Source organism: Phascolarctos cinereus, unplaced genomic scaffold (assembly GCF_003287225.1).
Source record: "Phascolarctos cinereus isolate Bilbo 61053 unplaced genomic scaffold, phaCin_HiC Scaffold_1;HRSCAF=81, whole genome shotgun sequence".
NCBI lineage: Eukaryota > Metazoa > Chordata > Mammalia > Diprotodontia > Phascolarctidae > Phascolarctos > Phascolarctos cinereus.
In genome coordinates this window covers 275684437-275708168 of record NW_027555514.1, presented here as the reverse complement: position 1 = coordinate 275708168, position 23732 = coordinate 275684437, and the positions used below count along the sequence as shown (strand labels likewise).

Sequence of the window (23732 nt, the reverse complement as noted above, 5' to 3'; positions counted from 1 at the left end):
TTTTTCATTGCACCAACACTGATGCCCTCTAAACTTCAGGAATACAGCAGAGACACCTAGTTCACAAGGAATGATTGCAGCCTTTGTGGTCTCTCCATACAACATCCCCTGCAGCTGGTCCCACCGTATGAATGATCATGCTTATTTTTCCCATTGTTTATCTCTTAGTTCCAAGGGCAACTGATGAAAACTATTCAAAGCAGACTAAATATGTACCCCACAATGAGCCAACAGAGTGTTTCCACTAGTACTAATCTATACGGACTTTTATGCCTTTAATCTAACGTCCCCAACTTTACAGCACCAACCAAGTGATGATGCCTGTGGCCTGGTGCCCACTGGCCCTGGCACTGGTTGGGAGTTGTGGTGCTCTCAGGGTGACTGACCCATGGAAACCCTCGTCTGAGGTCTCATCCTTACGATGACTCTGGATCCTCCAAGGCTAGGCTCCCCCAGCACAGCCTCTGGACGGTCCTACACTAACATGGGAAGGCATCGAGTCACAAGCAAGGTGACTATGTCTGACCCTGGCAGACTAGCCTCACTAAGGTGGGAGAGGCTCATCACCACAAAGCAGCCCACCAGGGCACAGATTTCTTTGGCCACAGCAACTCACAAAAGCTATTTACTAAAGCACAGAATAGCTACAATCTGCACCAATAGAGAAAGTGCCGACAAAACCTGAGAACCCTCAAGTATCAGAGTAATAATAAGATCCTCTAATGGTCAGAGCCTAACATCAGACATCAAAAATGAAAATTAAACGTTATGATTGGAGGGGGGGGAGGGGAACTACTAATGATTGGCAAAAGCATTGGTTCCAACATATGGCCCCTTCTGAAGACTGACAGGCTCAGATCAGTGAATGCTCCATTAAGCCAGTGGCCGCCTTCACATACCAAATTAAAACAGCAAGAAGGCACATCCACCATAGGCGGAGAATGGGAAGCCGTAACCTATTTTCCCTATTTATTTGTGCTCTCTCCCTCTTTTTCCAACAGTCACATAAATCAGGGGTTTTTAACTTGTGGGCAAGGGGGAGGGTGGCAGAGGGAATCTGTGAGCTTGGATGGGAAAAAACGGTATCTTTACTTCAACATCATTGGCTTCCTTCATATTCCTCTGTATTTTATTTTATGCATTTAAAAACATGATTCTGAGAAGAGGTCCCTAGGCTTCCATGGACTGATTGCCCAAGGGCTCCAGGACACACAAAAAGGTGAAGATCTCTTTACGTATATGCTTGTCTATTTATGTGGGGTATATCCACATTGTAGAATGTAAGCACCTTGAGGGCAGGGGCTGTTTTTCATTTTTCTTTAGAAAACCAATGCACACAGCAGGGACTTAATAAATGCTTGTTGGATTAGTCTGGATCAAGCAATAGGAGGCATGAAAAGCCACAAGGGCCGTGAGAGACGTGGCCACCTAGTCCCCACTCATCACGGAAGACTTTTGGAATCCTAAGGGTGCTCTTAAGGAGAGACAAAGAAATAGATGAATTAAAAAAAAACCCCAAACAAAAACCAACCCCAAGCAAACCCAGACGGGAATACAATACCTGGAAAGTTTATCAAGCATGTTGACAAGCTTCATGGCCTCGTATTCCTTTTGCTCTTCTGTCATTTCATCTATGGGGTTTGGCATGGGCTCCTCTAAATGACCAGTGATAAGATTAATGCTATGAAAAGAAAAAAAGGTTATGCTGCATGTTTTCAGAGAATGCTCTTCCATTACTTTCTCTGGTCCATGTTGTGAAAGTCTGTTTGTATAAGAATGGGTCTAACAGCCAAAGAATATGGAAATAATTCCCATATCAATTTCAAGAGTCATTTCATTATGACTCTCAAGTTAGGGCCATAGTACTTCTATGAGAGCTTTTTAAAAAAAATCTTTGCTGGATTTAGTAAGTGATCTTTGATTATTAGAGGAGGAAAAATAAGACAAGACTGGCCTACCAGGGGAAAATCGTGTGGCTATCAGTTAGGCACACATTCTGATGGAACTGGGGCCATTAGAAGATATCATCCTGCATACACAAATCTTATTCATAAGGAGACAGCTCATCTCCCAGAAAGGAGAAAGGAGGGTTAGTTTTGTGAAACAACATAAAATACAAACATTAAAAAGCACACTGGGAAATGATGACAGAAAATGATAGCATGCCAATGAGTAAGCACAGAAGATGGATTCATTAGCTCTATCGCTTCAAAGTAAAGTACAGAGTCATCAGTATTTAGTACAAGAAAAAGAAAAAAGCAGAATATGTTTTAGTATGTTTGATTTAAATCAGGGAAAGGAAATACCATAAGATTTCTCAGGAGGCAGGTAAAATACTCAAGTTTGGGGGCATCATTTTATACGGTATTTAATTATAATTTCATATAACAAATTTACATGCAATTTAGCCATTAATCAATTAATCAATTAATTAATTAATTTAATCAGCAGCGAATCCCAGGTCTACACCTGGCTTAGCGTCATGTTCTAGAACCTGTTAGCAGGTCTATTTAGATCTGTCTCACCATTTTTTCAAACTGGGAAGGGTCTTCCTGAAAGCCTTTCACTACAGAGAACAGTGACCTGTGGCCTAAATGGGGAAGGGTCTTTCCCTAAGTTACACAAATAAGCAACAGTACCAACCGAACTTGAAACCTAGCTACCTTTCTACTACACCAAAGGCCGGCTACTTTTTTAGGGAGTGGAAAATAAAGGGACGTAATTACTGTGCAACAGGCCACTTGAAGCCAGTTACTATTCTGGGCACCCTCCAACTTTATTCGGGGACAGGAGGGAACCAGCAGAAGGTCACACAGTGCTGGACTGCTTAGGCAAAGGTGGCAGAGGACAGGCATCCCTGTTAATAACTGATAGTGAAGTTTTTCCTTCCCAGTTAGGGCTCTTGTCTGTCACAGTTCTGATTTGGGCCCTTCCCTCAACTTCTAATCTTCACCCTCCACCCCAATTCAACTTTCGTGTTAGGTGCTCTTATCAGAAGGCTCAACAGGAGAGTGGAGGCTTCCCAGTCTTAACTGAGCAAACTCGGACTGGGACTAGAAGCCTGTTTTGGGAATGCTTCTCATGAAGAATAACTCTAACTCTAAAGCTTATTTTCTATTTCCTTCAGTTCAGCTGCCCCAAAGGAAAAAAAAGATGAGAAAAGGACATCTTGCTGTCCTAGAGGTATTCTCTGGGTCTTTCAAAAGATAATTTCAGAGTATCCACAAAAGAATAGTGAATGTAGAATCATCCCTCCTTGATGCCAAGAGTTGGGAAAAGGGCCAAATTCCTGGAGAAAGACAGGAATTTTGCAAAGTAGAGCCTGAGCAGTGCTCAACCTCCACAATGGAAAATGTAGCTGCCATCTTTCTATCATCTGCTTGAACCTATATGATATCAACAGAATAGTTCCTCTCACTGGCTGAAAAGTCAAGTGGAGCAAATATTATCTAGAGAACCTACAGTGGAAAGGGTCCTTGGAGACCATGCAGTCCAATCCCCTTTTTTAACACAGGAGGAAAATAAGGGCCAGAGAATGGAAAGGTCAAACCCACAGACTCATAGGTCTGGAGCCAGAAGGGACCTTGGAGGTCATCTAGTACAATTCCTCCATTTGTAGAGGCCCAAAGAGAGCTAACACAGGTAATAAACAGCAGAGCCAAGAGCTGAACCAGGAGGAGCCTGCCTCTGACACTGGGTGACCGCGGGCCAAAGCCCTCCATCTCTCTGAAGTCTTCTGACGTCAGGTCATCACATTCTCAGTCTGTGGCCAGCAGGCAGACAATGAAGGCATCAGGCCTTAGGTGAGGAAAAGTAGGGGAGAAGCACTATATTAAATACATAGGATATGTTCTGAAAATGGCTGACACCAAGCCTGTATTTGGTTTCCAGTGAAGAAAGAGCATTCCATTCCAAGAAAGGAAAATCCAGATTTTATACAATCTGAAAAGGGGGGACGTTTCTCCCACATTGGAACACAATTATCTCAACAAAGATGGTGTCCCAGGAAGTCTGACCTACGGAAAACAATGGACGTCTCACCCATCTTCATTACTAGTAACCGCTATGTCACAGCAGAGAAGACAGTTATGATAAGGATTGGGGGTTCTTAAGAATCAAGAACTTGGCAGAAATAACGCTCAGCCTGGAGGGATCCCCTGTATATGACTTTGGTCTTAAAGGGAGCTCGAATATAAAGAAGAATCGAACTCCTAGAGAGTCGGGCCTTACTCCTTGACACGTATTCAGTGAGCAAGAATGCCTGATGCTAAATAAGTGTGGGAGAAAGGTGCTATACTGATGAATGTCTACCTAGAGGAAGAGGCACTTGAGGAAGGAACCACAGGAAAAAACCATGCCCAGTGCAAGACTGGGAAAGCATGGGAGAACGCCTGAGAGCTTGGGGAGAAGGAATAAAGACTTTCAATCTCTTCTCACAGGGATGTTCTAAGACTAGAGCTTTCTATACACTGGAGAATTAATAATAACAAGAGCTGACATTTAAATGATACTGTTTTCCAGATTTTTTTCTATGCATTATCTCATTTGAACCTCACAGCTCTGTGAGGGTAATACTGCAGAATTTAATCTCCCTATTTTACAGATGACAAAACTGAGGCCCTGAGAGGGTAACATGCTTGTGTTCACACAGCTGGTAAGTACTGGAGGTAGGCTTCAAACTAGCTTCTCCTGACTTGAAATGTAGCACTTTCCCCTACAATCCCCAGAAGGATTGGGTATGTCGCAGCTATTCTGACCAGTAAGTCTCTCTCTGCAGCAACTGCTGATTTTTGAATATAAATAAAGCTATTCTGTAAACTGTTGATAAGGCAGAGGGAGGTCAGGTTTGACATCAATAAAACATGGTGAAATTCAGACATGCGTTTGAGGGTGGCTGAAACGCCCTGACATGGAGTGAAGAGAGACCAAGATTTGGATCCTGCCTCTGACACCGTGTGACCATAGCCAGATCCCTCCCTCGCTCTGAGCCTCAGTTTACCTCCTTTGTACAATGGGAATAATAGCTACAGTATTTACCATAAAGGACTTTTATGAGACTTAAGTGAGATAACTGGGATAAAACACTCCCCAGTCCGTAAAGGCAATAAAAGTATTGTTATTTAATAATCTGATATTTCAAGGACTGGTGGTAGGAGAACAGAAAGGGAACTAGAAGTCAAAAGACCAGGATTTGATTTGTGACTCTAATAATGTCTGAGTAAACCCTAAGTCAACTTACTTCTCGGAAGTCTAGTTGCCTTATCTGTAAAATGGGGATAATATGTGTACATTCCATATCTCACAAGGGTGCTGCGAGGCAAACATTTTATAAGTCTTAAAGTATTATATAAATGCAAATTATTATAATTGTGATTATCATGGCTACTGCTAACTGTTCAACAGGAATGGGAAATTTTTTTTATAGGCTGCCACAAAAAACCCTAATTCTTTAAATATCTAATTCAAATTTTGTTCAAAATGTCCAGTGTAAGAGTTACTGAAGAAGAGCCCTTAGGAATTCTGCCCAGGAGCCAGGTTACACAACCACCACGCGCTGCGAAGGGAAGACCGGACATTCTAAGGGAAGCGTCGATGCCCTCAGATTGGCAAGGTCTCATCGCAAACGCCTCTGGGGTCCCAAGGGCCACTCTGGATTTTTTACCTTTCTCTCCCCCTATTTTTGCTACGTGGGAGAAGGCAGACAGATGTTCCGAGAGCAGGAAAGTTAAAGGCAGACTAGTGCCTTTTTTAATGGACTCTCACAAAGGTCGACCTGCCCCAAGGGGCTCTCAAGGTCCTGTAAAACAGAGGCTGACATAACAGTCTGATGCAACAATCTGAGGTCTTAAAGAACCAGAGGTAGTATGGGAAAGAATCACGTGGCTGATGAGTTACTGAAGCTTATTCTAATGAAAGTCTATTCAATGAGCTTCAGAAGAAAGGATAAAAAGCTATTGGACTAATGAGAAGGTACTCAATTGTACCAAATAAGCTGACTTATGACACGTTTTTAAAAATAGTGTCTACCATTATGATGTATGCTTAATGTTTCCCATGTTTCACTACAGAACAATACATCTGATAAATGAAATTACGGAAAGTTCAGTTGTCAATCTGAAGAAACTTGAATCCAACGCAGAACACCCACCATAGCGCATGATGTGCAAGATACCAATGGTGGCGCAATGCCCAAATTGCAGGGCGGGGGGAGACACCGAAAAACCAAACATCTGACGAACGGGTTAGGGGTCGTTTGGAGACCACAAACAATAGTCCATTTCAATCTTGGGCTGGGGGAGATAGGAACCTCAAAAATATGATATAATAGTTTATCACACTAAATTACCAAGGTTCCTATAATATCATTTAAATCCCACAATGACATGTATTATCACAACCCAAACTGTATACAATAGAAAGGCTTCTAAACCTCAGAAAGATGGGATTTTTTTTGAAGCAATATTCCCTAAGGCAAAAATACAGAATGTGGGATGGCTGGCCCCTGACAGTTTTCTCAGCGGAGCTTACATCTTTCAGTTATGTCCTAATTAAAAGGAGAAAAATGCTCTTAACTTGGCTAGGCAGCACGGTATAGCACAGAGAGAGCAGACCCTGGGGCTAAGAAGACTCAAGTCCTGTCTCAGACACATACTGTCTACATGACCCTGGACACTTCTCTGCCCACTGGACAACTCTTTAAGACAGTAAATTGAAGAGGTGGTGGTGACTGGCATTGGTAGATGGAATTCTCTCATCTGGGAGGATCCCTACTCTACTGAAATCACTGTCCCTATCCCTATCCTAAGTAGAGGATGTTTGGAGGAGTACAAGATAGCCATCTGCAGAACGTACTCAAGCAAGAAAGAATGAGAAGTTTTAACCCAAGGCTAGTGAGGTATAGAAATGAGACTGAGGTCAGAGTTATGTTCGATCTGCTGCATAGCATACAGATCCCAGAACCCTCAGGTTCAGCTAGAATTCTGAATTTGTTGTTTCTTTCCAACACCCAACCCAAGGCTTTGGGGGAAAGATTTAAAAGACTGGACTGGCCACACACACACACACACACACACACACACACACACACCCCAAAAGCCTGTGTGGCTTGTTGTTTGAGCTTGATTCTAAGTCTGTGATTTCTGCAAGCGTGCCAACAGCAGAAGGCTGGCTTCCAGTCCATTAAATACATTTATTTTGACACAAAAAGGATTGCTACGATATTAACTGTCCCCCGTAGCATGAATGTAAGCTTCATACAATTCGGGGTCTCAGATTCCTCTAAAGGATTACGGGTTACCTTGGTGCACTAATCAGAATCCACTTACATTTGTGACAACTGGGCTGGGGCCAAGTGGATGGATGGACTACCTCTGCGTCCACTGGCAACCGTGGGGAAGAAACGTACAGGGGAAGAAAATCAGCAATGTTTGCTCTTGGGAGCTCAGAGGGAGGAGGAGACAAGGGGCACCTTGTGGCCAGAGGAATCATAGATTCCATCCGAGACTGACTTAATAAGCTGAATGAGGCTGGCAAAGTTCTGTGGGGCATCCACAAAGTTTTCATTTCCCCCAGTGGGGAGAAAGTTCTTGAGGTCCAGTGGGACCATTTCCCAGAGTATACAGCAGATCTGTTTCCGAGCCAAGCCTTTGCTTAGCAGCTCTTTCAAGAAGGAGACTAGTTTAAGAAGCTTTTTTCAAATTTTAGGCAATAAACGAAACATCTAACTAGTGATTTTTTTCCTCTCAAATAAGGGAAAGAAAGAGTCTAAGATAAAAACAGACACAGACCTATCTGAAGAGTTAAGTGATGAAGAGATTTGAGAAATGGATACTTGGTCCAAGAGCTCATTTTAACAGGACTGAACTGTGAAGATTATTTTGTTTAGACTATGACCCCAGTTCTAGAAAATACATGTTCATGACAGGGCAGAAGGCTGAAGACAGTTTCTATTTGGGATATGAAGACAAAAAAGGGTTTGATCCCCAAAAGACCATGAGGGACAATCAGGCACAGTGGCCATCCCATTCCTGGTTGTAAATAGGCTAATGCGCAATGAGCTACAATGGGGTTTCCTCTGCTGACTCAGAGGGGCCCTGGACAAGGGCCAGCTCTGACCCGGGGTCTTTTTAAATCCTTCATTACTATTTGGCTGTGGTGAGCTTCGATCCTTTTCGGACACTACCACGCAAGGGGCCCATATGAGATTTCAGCTTCGTCTCTGACAGTGCACAGATCTGAATGCAAGATTATACACTAATTCTGATTGCTACATCATCATGCTGTTTAGGAGACACTGAGAGGGAGGTTTTAAACCTTGGCTTTCTATCCTGGTTCACTGTGTATATATACCCTCCAGGGATACAGGCCTCCTGCAGTTTCTGCTTCATTTTAAATTCCTAGACTTCTCAACTGGTTGATTCTAAGTCCTCACATTCTGATAGAGAGTTTTTGCTGAGTTCGGCATGAAAATGCCCTTCCTATGTGAATTGACTGATGGAATCTAAGGAACAAAGATTAATAAGGACTAGAAGAAATGAACCAGAATCCCCTTGCCTCAGGCACATGATGCCTACAGGGAAACGTCCTTGGGAACTACTCCGGTGAACGAAAGGGTCTAACGGTTCTCTCTGAGCAAGTTTTGTCTTAAGTACACACCACACAGGAGCCAGCTGGGACTGACTGCATCTGAACTTTGCCAACAGCCCTTCAATCAACCCCCTCTTCCATAAGAAGCTTGCCCCATGAATCCCAAACAATTAGAAGCTTAGACACATTTTCATAACCTACTTCCACGGTGATGACTGGGAGTTTGCTCTAGGATTCAATAGTAGATAAATACATTCGTTTTAATTTTGTTCTTTTTATCTTTTTTAAAGAAGAGGGGGAAAAACCCCATTCTCATTTGGCAGATGTCAATTTTCAATCTCCAGGCTCCCACTGTGTAGCCCCTGCAGCGCCTAAAAGATCACAGCAGGGGAGCAGAGAGTCTGGACACCGCAGATGATGGCCAAAAAGGAATAGTATCACCCTCCAACATTATGTGGGCCAGCAAATCCCAAAGACAAGAGTGGAGGTCATTCCTCAGTGGTGGAAGCCAAGAACACCACAAGTGAGGAAGGCATTTTGACTTGGAATAAAATATTGCAGCTGGGTAGAGCCTCTAAATCTTATCCTCTGACGCCAGTGAGGCTCCCTGGGGACTCTGGTTTTCTTACCCGAGGCACTAATGTCATTTAGAGCATTTGGCAAAGATGATTCCCCAAGCACTAATCTGATTAAAGCTCCTTCCATGGTGACCAGTCACCATCACTTCATGAGCCTGCCCATTCATAAAGACTTTACATGGGGGGTTCAAGAAAGACTAGAATTTGGGGGGTTTGCCAAAGAAAGGGTTAAACCTGAAATAATCCAATAACTAGACTATCCAGTTGGTCTTTCTACTTTATGAGGGCTTAACAGATGGAAAGGAAAGCAGAGAGTGAGAAGAAACTGCTTTCAGTATGAGATAATGGGCATCTGAAATACCTCAGAGCTCTATCTGGGACCACCTGGGAAAGGATGAGTCACTTATTGGAAAGGCCATGGCAGCAGGACAGACCGTTCCTTGTAATGCTGCCCTGCCCGGGTCACCTAAAACCACCACTTCTGCGGAACCCTGGGAAACTCTTGGAAAATCCAGCACAGCAAAGCCAGGACCACTGCACCCAGCCCACATGAGAAAAGAATCATTCAGAAGACGAAATAAAAAGTAAGACAGGAAGAGACAAAGACCTGAATGACAGATAACCCAACAGGACAGGGAGGGGGTCCAGACGATGTTTAATACCATACTTGGGCTTTGCAGACTTGTACTCCTCCGTGTCCGTGTCTTCATCATCTGAGTACCAATGGTCTCCTCTTCCTCCTGCCAAGAGGCCCCTTGCCGCCAACAGTCCTGCAGCGTTGCCGTAACCGGTGTATTTCAGGAGGCTGTCCACTGCAAAGTCACAGACAGCAGGACAACCGTCACATCAACCTGAGTGCGTACAGGTGCCCATGGCCATCTCCAGCCCTGCCCCTCCTGGCAGGTGCTTCCAGGAGGTGCTACAGTGCTGAGGACTCTGGCAACAGTACGGCCAGGAAGGGGGAGAGGAACAAGCATTTATTAAGCACCAACGGTGTGCCAGGCACTGGATTAAGCACCTTACAAAATATCTCATTTGATCCTCACAACAACCTTGGGAGGGAGGTGCTGTTATTTACTGTTGAGGAAACTGAGGCAAACAGAGCTTAGGCGCCTTGCTCAAGGCTCAATAATACTGGGCTTAAACTCTTTTCTGCTGGGGCCTCTGGGGCCAAGCAGAGCAAATCAGCTCTCTCTTCCACGGAGTGACCAAGCTACCAGGTACTTCAGGGCTGCCATCCTGCTGCATGAAAGGGAGGTGTCGTTACATAGGTGCCAAGGACACTCTGGAAGCTCTGGGAGGAATCACAGCAAACCTCGGGGATCGTCCCCAAGGGGGAGGGAGCACGTAGACAAGGCATGGAGACCCTTGGAGAGCCTCTGGTGACAGTCCATGCCAAAAGCTAACAAGGCTACGGGCGGACTATCCTGTCACGACTAGATGGCAAATGGGCTAAGAGTCCTTCTCTGACTGGCTTAGCTTCAAACAGTGCTTGCAATGGGTCTTCTTCATCATTTTTTATAAATGATCTGGGACAGGAGGCCTGGAGTAAAATGTGTCATCCTGCAGAGGGCTAATGTGCTTTGGTTTTCTATTAGCACAGGGCTTGGTATACAGAAAGCACTTAATAAATGCTTTTAAACTTATTCATTCCTTCAGCTGTTACCACAATGCCAAGTTACAGAGTAAGAGATGACAAAGTGGTGTGGCCGTATAGGACGCTGGTGGACCATCTTCACTCTGTGCACATAGGAGAAACAAATTCAGACGATGCTTAGGAGGTGGGCTATTCAGTGAGGCCAACCCCCTAAGCTCCCACGACCAACCCCAAAATACACACGCCAGAAAACAGGAGAGACGACTTTACTGTACAAAATCCCCGCATGTCTGCAGCTGGACAACTGGGCAGAACTCTGCTTATCACATCTTATCAAAAAGTGTAACAGAGCTGGAGAGGGTCCTTAGGAAGGCAGCTAAAGTGTGTGTGTGTGTGTGTGTGTGTGTGTGTGTGAGAGAGAGAGAGAGAGAGAGAGAGAGAGAGAGAGAGAGAGAGAGAGAGAGAGAGAGAGAGGACACAGGGAGTGATGGTGGAGGCTTCCATATTCCAGAAAGAGAGCAAACACTGAGGCCTCTTCTGGAAAGGCCTAGATTTGGAAAGATCAAAGTTCATGGAATCAGGGAACTCTTGGTCAGCACCGCCATTATTCAAGTACTCCCCAGTACTTCAGAGTTTAGAGAGCGCCCACTTAACAACACCGTGATGATCAGATAAGGGGTTCGCCAAATCTCAAGACACCAAAATTAAAGAGCGTCTTACTGAAGTTTGTTTCGGGCCAAATAAAAGGGGGTTCTACCTTATGCAGTCTATTCTTGAGTCCTTGAAGGGGTCCATAAAGGGCAGGTTCTGGTGGGTCCTACAGACCCAGAAGGGATTCCGGGACTAGTCTGATGGCAGGCTATGTCTGTCAGCCAAGGACCAGAGAGACTCAAATGATTAATGGACAAAAGCACTTTAAAAAGTGCCTACCATGTGCTTGGCCCTTAAGCAACTCCCATTCTACCAGGGAGATGGAACATGACGAGAAATAAAATACCAACACTGAGTGATGGAAGGGGCCACTAACAACCACAGGACTCCAGGGAATCCCTCCACTCCCAGAGCCCTGGGACACTCAATACTGACCACATACATGATCAATCATGACAATTATCGTTCTGCCGAGGCTGGCTGTCTGGTGATAAAACACTTAGGCCATCATAGCTCCAAAAGAGTATCTTACAAAAAAATTTAATTTGTAGTGTTAAATCTTTTGGGTTTTTCATGTATTTTTGTTTGTTTGGAGGCAATCAAGGGTTAAGTGACTTGCCCAGGGTCATATAGCTGGTAAGTGTCTGAGGCTGGATTTGAACTCGGGTCATCCTAACTCCAGGGCTGGTGCTCTTTTATCTTTATGTCACCAGCTTTCCCCATGTGTCCCCCCCACCCCGAGAATAATTGCTTGCAACAAAGAATAAATGGGGAGGGGAGCAGACCTCTGATTTCATTGGTACAAGCAATTTCTGAGTAAGGAAGTTATAGTGTTACACTGATACAGCACGGTACCTCTTCTGCCGCTTACATAGCCTTAGAGCAGGGGTCTCTAATTTGGGGTCTATGGGGAGATTTCAGGGGGTCTGTAAATTTGGAATTTTCCACATTTTGCTCATTGTATTTCAATTCAATTGGTTTCCTCTGCAACCTTGTGAATTTGATCTCATGCATTTAAAAACACAATTCTGAGGAGGGGTCTGCAGGCTCTGGCAGATTGACAAAGGGGTCCATGACCCTAGAAAGGTGAAGAAGCTCCGTGACCCCCACCCCACTCCCTGCAGTGCTGGGGGTCCAAAGATGCATGCGTGCTCAGACTTTTCTGATCAGTTGTGCCTGAATTCTAAAGCCAAACAGAAATTACTTTCCATTAGCTGCTATTTGGAGACATCTGCACTACTATTTTCCTCCAGCAGTGGGCATCTGGAGATCTGACTGTAAGTACTACCTCCTTCCACGCCCGGATGACCAGTTAGGACCTCTCATCAGCAGAAAGCAAGGGGAGGGGGCTTCCACCTACCTCTCTCTTTGCAAAGGACAAACAGGAATTCGGCCGCGATCTGCTTGACCCCGAGGTCAACATGAGTCATGAGGCGCACCAGCTTGTTCCGCACGGTGCTGCCGACTTCGGGGCGGTTGGTCACATCTCTCAGAGGAGGCAGGACCTAAAGACACAAACACGATGCTGACTGTGCCCCGGGCACCAGGGGCATTCTCAGACACCAGAGGTGAAGAAGAAACCTGACTGAGGTCACGGCAGCTAAGACCTACGGCTGGATGGGGCCAGAGGAGCCATCTGTCCAGTTCACAGATGAGGAAACTGAGGCCCAGGCAGGTGGTCCATAAGAGTTAAGATAGAACCTTGTGTTCTGCCTCCAGAGCTGGTTCTTTCCATCTCTAACCACCCAACTAAATGCTAGAGCGACCCAGGCAGGAAGGTAACATGGGACTCAGTCATCATCAATGGCAAACATCTCGTGGGCTCGGTTTTACAAGACCACACGATGGAAAGAAGGAGTACCAGGAAGATTTGCTTTCCTCGAGTCCAACAAAATCAGACCCCAAGTAATGTACGTGTCCGTAACAGAACCTAGGGGAGCCAAGGGGACACACTGCCCCTTGAATACACATCCTACCAGTATACTGAAGGTCGGCCACTTGGACAAAGCATCTCCCTAGGGCCCCCACTTCCCCACCCCCATCGGCAAACACATACACCATATTCATCCCTCCCTGCCTTCTTCCCTCTGGGTTTATACCAATCCATACCTTAACGTAAGACCAAGTCCAACCTTCCTCCATCCAAGAAGGCCTCACCCCAAGAGATCTTTCTCTTGTCTGAACTCCTATAACATGTACACACTGAACCACGGGATTTTTAATTCGTACGATCTGATTTTTTGTTTCCAAGCGCTCTATGCCTTGTCTCCCCAGTCAGACCACAAGTAGGACACCAAGTTTTAACACTTCTGTTTCAACCCTGTGCGGCCTTGCCCAGGGCTGGGCCTATATAGCAGGTACTCGGTAAATACTTGTTTGTTAGTTTCCTGAGCTAAGCAAAGGGATTTTCAGTCCAATTTTTGGTGGAAGAATAGGACCCCATGAGACTATGGACTTTACAGCTCTGGATTATGAAACCTACTTAGAGAGGGTGTCAGTTGAAAAAAAAGGGAAAGTTCTGTTAAGTTTTTTGGAGTTTGCTTGAAAATGAGTTAATTTTCTTTAGAAAAATGGGTTTTTATTGGTGCCTTTTGTTTTCACATTGTCTGAATTTGCCTCATGTCCTTAACTTTACTTCCACTCAGTCATCCCTTACAACAAAGACTTCTTTCAATAGCCTGCACATCATTTTACTCACCCCCTATTACTATTAATAATTATTAATCATTTATGATTAATAATTATTATAATTAATTGTAATATAAATATTTTATATTTATTTATTATAATTTATATATTTATAACACACCATATATTTATAAATTATATTTTATAATTATACATTATATAATAATATAATAATAGTTATAACCTAATTGGAATCGCTTGTACATTCTGAGCCTGGCTCCTCATGGAAATGTAAAACACGAGGAAGCTCACATAGATGTTCATGCATTAATGGTCACTGAGGCTCTTGCCAGAGGCAACGATGATAACTGCTAACAGTCACATAGCCCTGTGTGCCAGGCACTGTGCTAAGAGCTTTATAATATCGATCCCCATAATCCCCTTGGCAGGTTAAGTGCTATTATTATTCCCATTTTACAGATGAAGAAACTGAGGCAAACAGGGCCAAGTGACTTGCCCAGGGTCATATAGGTCACAAGTAAGTGTCTGAGGCCAGATCTGAACTCAGGTCTTCCAGACCCAGGCCTGTGGCTCTATCCACAGTGACACCTGCACATAGAAAGCCTTACTGAAAACAAAAGATTAAGTTTCTCAAGATAAATGGAAACAGTTTCTGCTCATAAATTTACAAGTTTTTCCTCTTAGCAATTCCACATGCAGAGATGCTCCAAATTTTCCCCACTGGACTAATCCGTCAATGGACCTGTGACAACTCCTTCCTCGCTCCAGCCGCACTTTCTCCAACTCTAATTCTGGCTCATATTTTCACATGAATCCTCCAAAGATTCACTCAAAGCCTAGAAGCCTTCTTCTTCCCTCAGCTCCTTAGACTGGAATATATATATACCTTGTTTTCTACTCCATGTTTCCCTAGAATATCACCTACAGGCAGCTAGGTTGCATAGCTTCTGACACATATTAGCTGTGTGACCCTGAGCAAGTCATGTAACTGCTGCCTGCCTCAGTTTCCTCATCTGTAAAATGGGGTAATAATAGCACCTCTCTCCCAGCGTTGTTGTGAGGATCCTTAGCCCAGTGCCTGGTACACAGTAAATGTTATAGAACATCATCATTATTATTATAGAGCTCTGCACATAGTAGGATGTTTAACTTTTTTTTTTTAAGTCTGGTAGATCTACATTCCCCCATCTTCACTAAAAAATAAAACCAAACCCAAAGGAAGAAAGAAAAGGTGTATCTGATTCCCAAGTTGGATGAACTCCAAATGACCCTCCAAGTGCCAATGGGCACCTGCTTCTCCATTGAGAGGGTGCCAAAAGGGGAGAACAATGTTCTCTGGGGTTTTTTTTTAGCTTGAAAAAGGAACCAGGGACACAAAGAGAATGCATGTAAAGGATGACAGCTACCAGACAGCTGGGTTTGCGAGTCAGCGTGCGTCCAGCTGTTACCTGGTCTTTAATGAATTTCCGGATGTTTCGGTGAGCGCGGGAGCACTCGGTTAATAAACTGAGCACTGGAGTCAGGCCCTCCCGGTAGCAGCTTCCCTAAAGCAGAACCAGAGAAAATGGGTTAGCTAGTTTACAGAATTCCACACAAGACACACACACACACACACACACACACACACACACACACACACACACACACACACACCCCTGACTTTTGTCGGAGTTTAGAAGGTCAAAGAGTGATTCCCCTCTTCAAGAATGAAAAACTCAGAGAAGTAAAGATCAGCTTATGCGGGAACATCGATGACACTGAGGTTTCGTGAACCCCTCAGAGTCTGAGAGCTCAGATTGACCATGGGGACCAGCCAGTCCAGTCTCTTCAGTGGACGTGTGAGGCCCATGACTCGTCACTGATCGCACAAAGTCATGGCATGGCCAGGATTCAAACCTGAATCCTGACTCCAAATCAAGGCCTCTCTCCAACGTACTACAGTCTCTCACAATACTTTATGATGCTCCATTCCCATTTACCCACAGTGATTTCTATCTTCCCTTAGCATCTTTGCCTTATATTTTCCTGTGTTCCCCGTCTTGGGCAATTGGCTGCTTTGGTTACAACATGGCGGCCATGAGGTTCCTGTTCATGGCCCTAGGAGCTGCTCTGTGTCCAGCGAGAGGTACTGCTCCAAAGGGGACCGAGGAGAGGGTCTGCCTGGGCAAGAACAGAGCCAAGGCCAACATGCAAGAGAACACTGCAAGCCAGCAATCACCGCTGCACAGGAAGCTAACAAATCAGGAGATTTGGTAGGATAGCCCAACCAAGGGGAAAAGAAGGAGAAACGCAGGATAATTCATCTCCTTTAAATTAACTGCCTCATTTTTTAAAGTTGGTGCTTATTTTGAGGGGGAAAACAGTAAGAACAGCAACTGTACACATGTATATTGTGCTTTACAGTTTCCAAGTTCCTTCAGCCAACAGCTCCATGAGGTAGACAGCACCAGTATGATTATTTCCATTTTACAGATGAGTAAACTGAAGATCAAAAAAGGTCAGTGATTTTGCCTAGTATTCCCTGGATAGGTGGCTGAATTTACACTCAAACCCATGTCTTTTGACCCCAAGAGCAGGGCTCTTTGGAAAAAAAAAAAAAGAATGTCTTCCATTTTTTTAAATACTAGTCAACTTGTAGATATATTACCAGCCCTCACCTGAACCATCCCTTGTAACAAGAAAAACAATTATAACAACAATTGATAGAATGCCTGTACCTAACAATGTATTCCACATTCTGTCTGCCCCATGTCTGCCCCCACCCCAATGGAAGGAGGCTAAGTCCCAAGACCAATACCGATGAATATTTACTCTCTCTGTTCAGTTTCTTTTAAAGGAGTATGTTTCCATTGAAATGACTGTAGTCACTGTGAATGGCATCCCTCTGGTTCTGCTTTCTTCACCTTCCATCAAGTCACACAAATCTGTTTCTCCAAATTCCTCCTATTTGCCATTCCAGCTCTACAACAGCTTACATTTACATATGAGTTTCTTTACCTATTCTACTAACAATGGTCACCTACTTTGCTTCCAACTATTTGCTGCACAAAAAAGTGCTGCTTTGAATATTTGGGGAGATGCATTTCATTGTCTTTGATTTCCCTGGGGTATTTGCCCAGTACTGAGATGACTTGGTCAGTCGCTTTTCAGTCATTCAGCTCAGTCATTTTTCTTGTACAAATCCAAACAGCATGGCTGAACATTACACCAAATTTACTGCTCCACCCACACTATGTTAGGATTCCTGACTCTCCAACACTCTTTCCATTTGGTATCATCTTTGCCAATTTGTTTTTTTTTTTAATCTTTGCCAGTTTGAATAGTGTGAGGTGACACCTCAGAGTTGTTTTAGTTTTCTTCATCTGATGACTGTTAGTTGTCCATTTTCCTTTTGAAAACTATTTCTTATATTCTTTGACCGCTTCTATTCAATTCAAAAAACATGTATTAAGCACCTACTGTGTGAGAGGTACTGAGCTAAGTGCTGCGGATACAAAAAGAGGCAAAGGTCACTCACTGCCCCCAAGGACCTTACAGCCTACTAATAACCTATCTACTGGAGAGCTACTCTTGATCTTACATTCTGAGTCATTCACACATCTTGGAGAGTAGACTTTAATCAGGAATATCTGATGCAAAGTTCCCACCTACCCCCATCACCAGCATTTGATGATTTTTTTTTATTAGTCTATATTCACAAAAGTCTTTTAATTTTATATAATTGAAAAGTGTGTCTTTGCTCCCTTTCTTTGGTCAAGCATTCCCCCTCCAACCATAACTGGGAAAGGCAACTCTTGCAGTTTTATGATGTGACCTTTTATGCTGGGGCCGCACGTCAATTTGGAGATTACTATAGTACAGGGTCTAAGAGCCTACTCTAAACCTAATTTCTTCCCCAAAGCTTTCTTGTCTTTCCAGGAGCTCTTACCAGCTAAAGATAAAACCCCAACTAAGTGATGGTGTGAAGTCTGTCAAGTACAGTGCCCTCATTTTCTACTGTTTCTGTCTGTTACTTAGCTAATGTGTTCCACTTCTCTGCTTTTTATTTTTAGGCAAATAGTTCTGAAGGTCACCACGTTATAATTTATAACTTGAGTTAGGTAGTGCTATGTCTTCTTCATTTCTATTTTTTTTCATCATTCTGTTTCCATTCAAATTCTGGACCTTTTGTTCCACTATATGAATTTCATTATTCATCTAATTCTAAAGTATCTCTCCCCCTGCTCCCATCTTGCTAGTATTACGGGTATAGTAGTAAATCTAAAATTAACTTGGGTAGTATCATTTATCTTTATGATATTGGCACCACCCACTTCATACCTGGACTGTTGTAACAGCCTGCGGGCTGGTCTCCTAGCCAAAAGTCTTCCCTCACTAAAGCACACATATGACTATGTCACTTCCCCCATTCGATCAACTTCAGTGGCTCCCTATCACCTCCAGAATCAAATATAAAGTCCTCAGTTTGCATTCAGAGCCCTTCATAACTTGGCCCCCTCCCACTTTTCCAGTCTTCTTACATTTAATTACCTCCTTGAACCCCCTATATCCTGCTACTTTACTAAAACTATTAATCACCTCACTTAGTTTCCTTGCTGATGTTTTCAGGTTTTTTAAGCAAATCATTCTGTCTGAAAACTTTTCTCCTCTTGGTCAATGTTTATGCTTTTAATTTCTTTCTCATGTCACATAGCTACGCATGGTGTTTTAGAACTCTGTCCAAGTTCTACTAGAGGGGAGAGATGGCACCTTTGTATGCTCTTATTTGGACGTGGAAAGCTTCTAGGTTTGCTTCTTCCTTCTCTCGCTGCAAATAATGCTTCCACTTGGTTCCAGATACATGATCTTGATCATATCTAGATGTGACCCTTCCATGCCCATGCTAGGTTTCGACATAAATAAGTACTGTGTTTTTGTCAAAAGGCTTTGTCTGCACCTACTGATATAATGATGAGGTCTGGTTTATACGCATAATTGTTCTCATTGTTTTCTTAATGCTAAACCATTGTTGCATTCCTGGCATAAATTCTAATCAGTCCTGCTGAATCATTTTCTGGATATCTTGCAGTTAGTTTCCTTTCTGGGTTTTAATTAAAAATTGTTGTATTCAAATTCATTAGTGAAATTGATCTAAAGTTCTCTTTCTCTACTTAGCCTGTCCCTGGCTTGAGTATATAGACCATATTTGTCATGAAAAGCATGTGCCTCCTTTTTCTAGTTTGGAGATGTAGATATTAGCTATTCTTTAGGCATCTGAATTTGAACACTGAATTTAAACATTAGAAGTCACATGAAAAATCCTTCTAGGACAGAGGTTTCTTTCTTTCTTTTTCAGTTTATGCTTGTATAATTTCTTTTTCTAAAATTGCATTGGACCCCTACATCCTTTTTTGTTAATTTGGGTACTTCATATATTTGTAAATAACCATGCACAGCTCTGAATTCTCAAGTTGTGTTGGTGACATATTTGTGTATAGTTTTTTCTTTTTATAACTCTCTTTACTTTCCATAAGTTGGAAATTCACTTTGCTCTTTCTTTTTATTTTGATAATTTGATATTTTTATTAAAACGTTAACTGATGTTTCATTGATTTTGTTAGTCTCTTAAAGAAAAAGATTTTTGAGTTTTGTCAATTTTATCTTTTTATTTTCAATTTTACCTATTTCTTCTACAATTTTCAAGATTCTGTCTTTTGTATTTCTTTAGAATTGTCAATTTGTTTATTTTTCTACTTTTAAAAATTGCATTCTCAGTTTTCTTTTGGGTTATTTACTGGGCTGGTAGGTTCTTTATTTTTCTTCTCCTACTTTGCTAACCTAAGCTTTTGAAGATACAAATTTTCCTCTGAGTACTGCTTTAACTGCAATCTATAATGTTCAGTATGTTATCTGATTGCTATTATTCTCTTTAACATGAATATTTACTGTTTACACGATTTATTCTTTGGCTGGCTTGTTATTCAGGATGTTTCCATTTAGGTCAGTACTTTATCCTTACACTTCCTTTACTCAACACTCTTTACTGAGTTATGGTTAGTAGAGAACATGCTTATATTAGTTCTGCCTTTTTGTATTTGTTTATAATTTTATTATGCCATAGCAGACAGTCAGTTTCTGCAAATGCAGTGTGGGATACAAATGACAAATTTTAGCAAGAGTACTATGGGATGCTAAGACACATGCATATTCTTTATTCCCATTAATAAATCACCACAGGTCATTCAAATCTCTTTCTTTCCCCCCAAAATCTGTACAGGCTCTAATTTTTCCTCTTCTTTCTCTTTCTGTTGGATTAGTCCTGTTCTGAAGATCCTGTCACCTCTCTGGGTACTAGTTTCTTTAAAAATGAAGTTATTGGCCTAGTTCATCACCAAGGTCCCTTCCAGCTCAAAAGCTTAAGAGTTAAAACTCTTTTCATTTCCCAAGATTCATTTCTTAAGCTTCTGGTGATTCATATTTCTTAGTAAGCAGCTTATTTGGGGGCACCTCCTAAAGCCACCCCACCATAGGCTTTACCTTGTCTATTCTCTTTTCCATAAAGTCAAGGAGAACACGGATGGCCTCCATGTTCATGCCATTGTACACCATGGTATTGTACTTCAAATTGGCTTCTTCTTCCCTTGTTTCATCTTGGCCTGTTTCGGTTTCTTGGTTCGATTCATCCAGAGTTGTCGCCTCCTGGGCAATTTCGTCCTGGGCTAATGGGCTAATGAGGACATCCAAGCAGGAGACTGGAACGTTGCTTAAAAGATTGACTGCATTGCTGGAAAAAATAAAGAATTTTAAAATGTTTTATTTTAAGTATTTGTGAATAGCACTTAAAAAAAAAGCACAACGAACAGTTTGTAAGTGACTTTAAGGAGGCAAATTAAAAAAAAAACCTTTGAAAATGTGTCATAATATTTGATACAAGAAAGAGAATAAAGAACTGACCAGCCCAATAAATAACCCAAAAGATAAATGAGGAGGGTAAAAGAGACTGATAATGAACACACAATCAGATGGGCTACTTACTGAAAGGAGAAAATAGGAGTTAATGGCCTTTCATACGTACTTTTTATTTTATTTTTTATGAGTAAAACAATTTTCTAAACGAATGAGCTTTGCTCCCTTTTCCTTCGCCCAGTCTGTAAGAGAGGCTGACGTGCTGCCTCAGACCTCTTTCCCCATCCTCTCTCCTTTCAAGAGAACAGAGAAGACATGAGCTTGGGCCATTCACCAGCAGGGGGAACTCACACACAGTTTTTGAGTTGTCACCGACACGCTGTGGGTGATTCATCGGACAACAAATTCACTGTAAGGATGGTGTAAGCTACTTTTAAATTTGGCCTGCTCTCCAATTGCAGAGTAGCCTTCCCACCAGAAAGGAAAACCATTCTAGACACTGCCTTAATCTGCAGGAACTGCAGAACTGGTAGAAAAGAAACCGGCACTGAAATAAATCAATTTCTGGCTTCCAAGACTTTCCTGAAAGTCTTAAATCCTGATTAAAAAGTGTCCTCTCCTCCCCCTCATCTTGATTTAAAGCTAAAAAACAGCGGAGTTCAAGATGTGGCCCAATTAAAGTGACCAGTGGTAACTTTCATTAAGATAACGGTAACTTTGCAGACCCCCCCCCAAAAAAAAAACCCAAAAAACAAACAACTTTGAAAAATGCTTTTCTTGCCCTTCTGAAGCTTGATTTTTCCATTTCCTCCAAGTAAGAGTTCTGCCTTTCTTTCATCATCAGAGAAGATCTCATTTCTTAGTGAGTGTATTTTATAAAGAAGAAAAAAAATTTCTAATTGATTCATCAGAGAGAGAACCAGGCTGGGAAAAAACCCAAGACAGTATGGGGGGGTCTGTAGCCACCCCCCAATGAGCAAACAAGGCCTGCTCTCATTTTGATTCGAGTGCTACAGACCCGCCTGATGAAAAGATCTTCTAACTACGGCTATTTATAAGGAAAGAAAACCTACTAAGAAAGAATGCATTTTAAAAAAATCCTTTCCTAACCCTTTAATTTCACAAATGCCTTTTTTCAAATAAATGTTTCTTTGAAATCTTCCCTAATTAAAAATTTTTCTTTTTAATTAGGAATTTGACTAGCATTTCCATACACAAAAGAAAAGAAAAGGGATTGGATGTAAAACTGTGAATCTCTACTATGTTCAGCATGGTTTTTTAAGTGTACAAAGTTAATTATTGCCTGGCTTGGTCTGTGTTGTTCCAAATTTCCTCCTGCTCTTTTCTGTGAATTATCTAAACATTTCATTGTTACTTTTTTTTTTTTAAACAGAACTATCACAGCTCCTTGTACTTCTCTGATGAGTCTTCCCTCTCCAAAAAAATCCTTTCCTTGTAACAAATACATATGGTTAAGTAAGACAAATTCAGCCACCGGCCATATCTGAAGATGTATGGCTCATCTTCTACCTCTGGGTCACCAAAGAGTACAGTAAAAAACTCCCCCACACTGGCCTTTCCCTCCTGGATTCAACAGGTATAGCAGCTAGCATTGAGCTTCACATTTCCAATGGAAATAGAGAGAGAAAAAAATTCCCCTTAAATATTAGAACCAAAGGCAAATCTCCTACTACTGGCCCAGAAATTTCAGCATTCCGCCATTACTGCTCTTCCAATATTAGGGTGCTGCTAGGTTACAGGGACGGTGGCTAAGATCCCAGGAGTCCAATTAAGAAGCGAAGATCCCTGAGAAATGGAAGGCTTGAATTTCAAGTTGGCTTCTTCCCGGACATCATTTTAAAGGACTATCTCCCTTTTTAAGTGATGTTAAGTAACCAGTTTCCAGGAACTGAACAATTGTCAGAAACCAAACCTGGCATTCGATTCAACAAATATTTGGTGTTTTTTTTCAGCTTTTCAAGGAAAAGTCCCCCAGTTTGCTGGTTTCTTATTAAACCACCGAGTTCCCAAACAATGACAAAATTAATTTTCTGGATCACTGTGTCCGAGCTATTCTTTTCAAGTCACGAAGTTAGGCTTTCTGATCTTGTCACTTTGCTGACTGACGGTTTCATTTGGGGTCAGGGAATGTATGAAATTCTCCAGCTACCAGGAAGTTGGGGAGTATGCAGAGACGTGCACAATAGGTTTGGAATGCCTGCTCCAGGGCAGAGAAATCCTGCGTATCTTACTCACCCCCTACTGGCTGCTGGGAGATCATTAATCACCGGGACAGGACATCCTCCCCCTCAAACTCCCAAGCCCCTCCCGCTATGCAGATTCTAAAGCAGGGCCTATTTAGACAGAACTTCTCAGTGCCGGGTTAAGCAAGCCCTTGTTCTTGGAGGGCCGGAGAATGGCCCTCTCATGCATAGTGTTGGCTTTGGACGCTGTTTACTAACACGGCTGGCCATTTTAATGGGAGGATGAATATTGCAGTGAGAAATACGAGAATGAGAAAGTACTGATTCGGGCGTTCTCTTTTTTCTGCCAATTCCTTACTATTTCGGTGTGCTCTTTTTAAAACTTGTGGTTAATGTTTACTCTTTTCTCCATTCCTAACCATCACTGCATCCCTCCCCCTGGGGATGCTCCCTGGAGCTCCCAGAGGCTGCTTCTTCCACCAAACTGCTGACATCTACAGCCCCCTGAAACATCTGCAGGCAGCAGCCCCTGACTGCTCCACTGAAGGTGACACACAGTGATTTTTACAGAGGATGCCCAGA

At 42.7% G+C, this 23732-nt stretch overlaps 1 protein-coding gene across 2 annotated transcripts in view; it reads right to left on the bottom strand.

Moving 5' to 3' along the window:
* The window catches only part of RIC8B (RIC8 guanine nucleotide exchange factor B), a 93404-nt gene that overhangs the window by 12062 nt on the left and 57610 nt on the right, over positions 1-23732 (bottom strand). For both annotated transcript variants that reach the window (XM_020982435.2, XM_020982433.2), the window contains exons 5-9: positions 20578-20824; positions 15510-15605; positions 12773-12917; positions 9832-9976; positions 1562-1681 (exon numbers count right to left, since the gene is read on the bottom strand). In XM_020982435.2, the coding sequence (XP_020838094.1) occupies positions 1562-1681; positions 9832-9976; positions 12773-12917; positions 15510-15605; positions 20578-20824 (753 nt within the window). The remainder of the gene's footprint in view (positions 1-1561; positions 1682-9831; positions 9977-12772; positions 12918-15509; positions 15606-20577; positions 20825-23732) is intronic.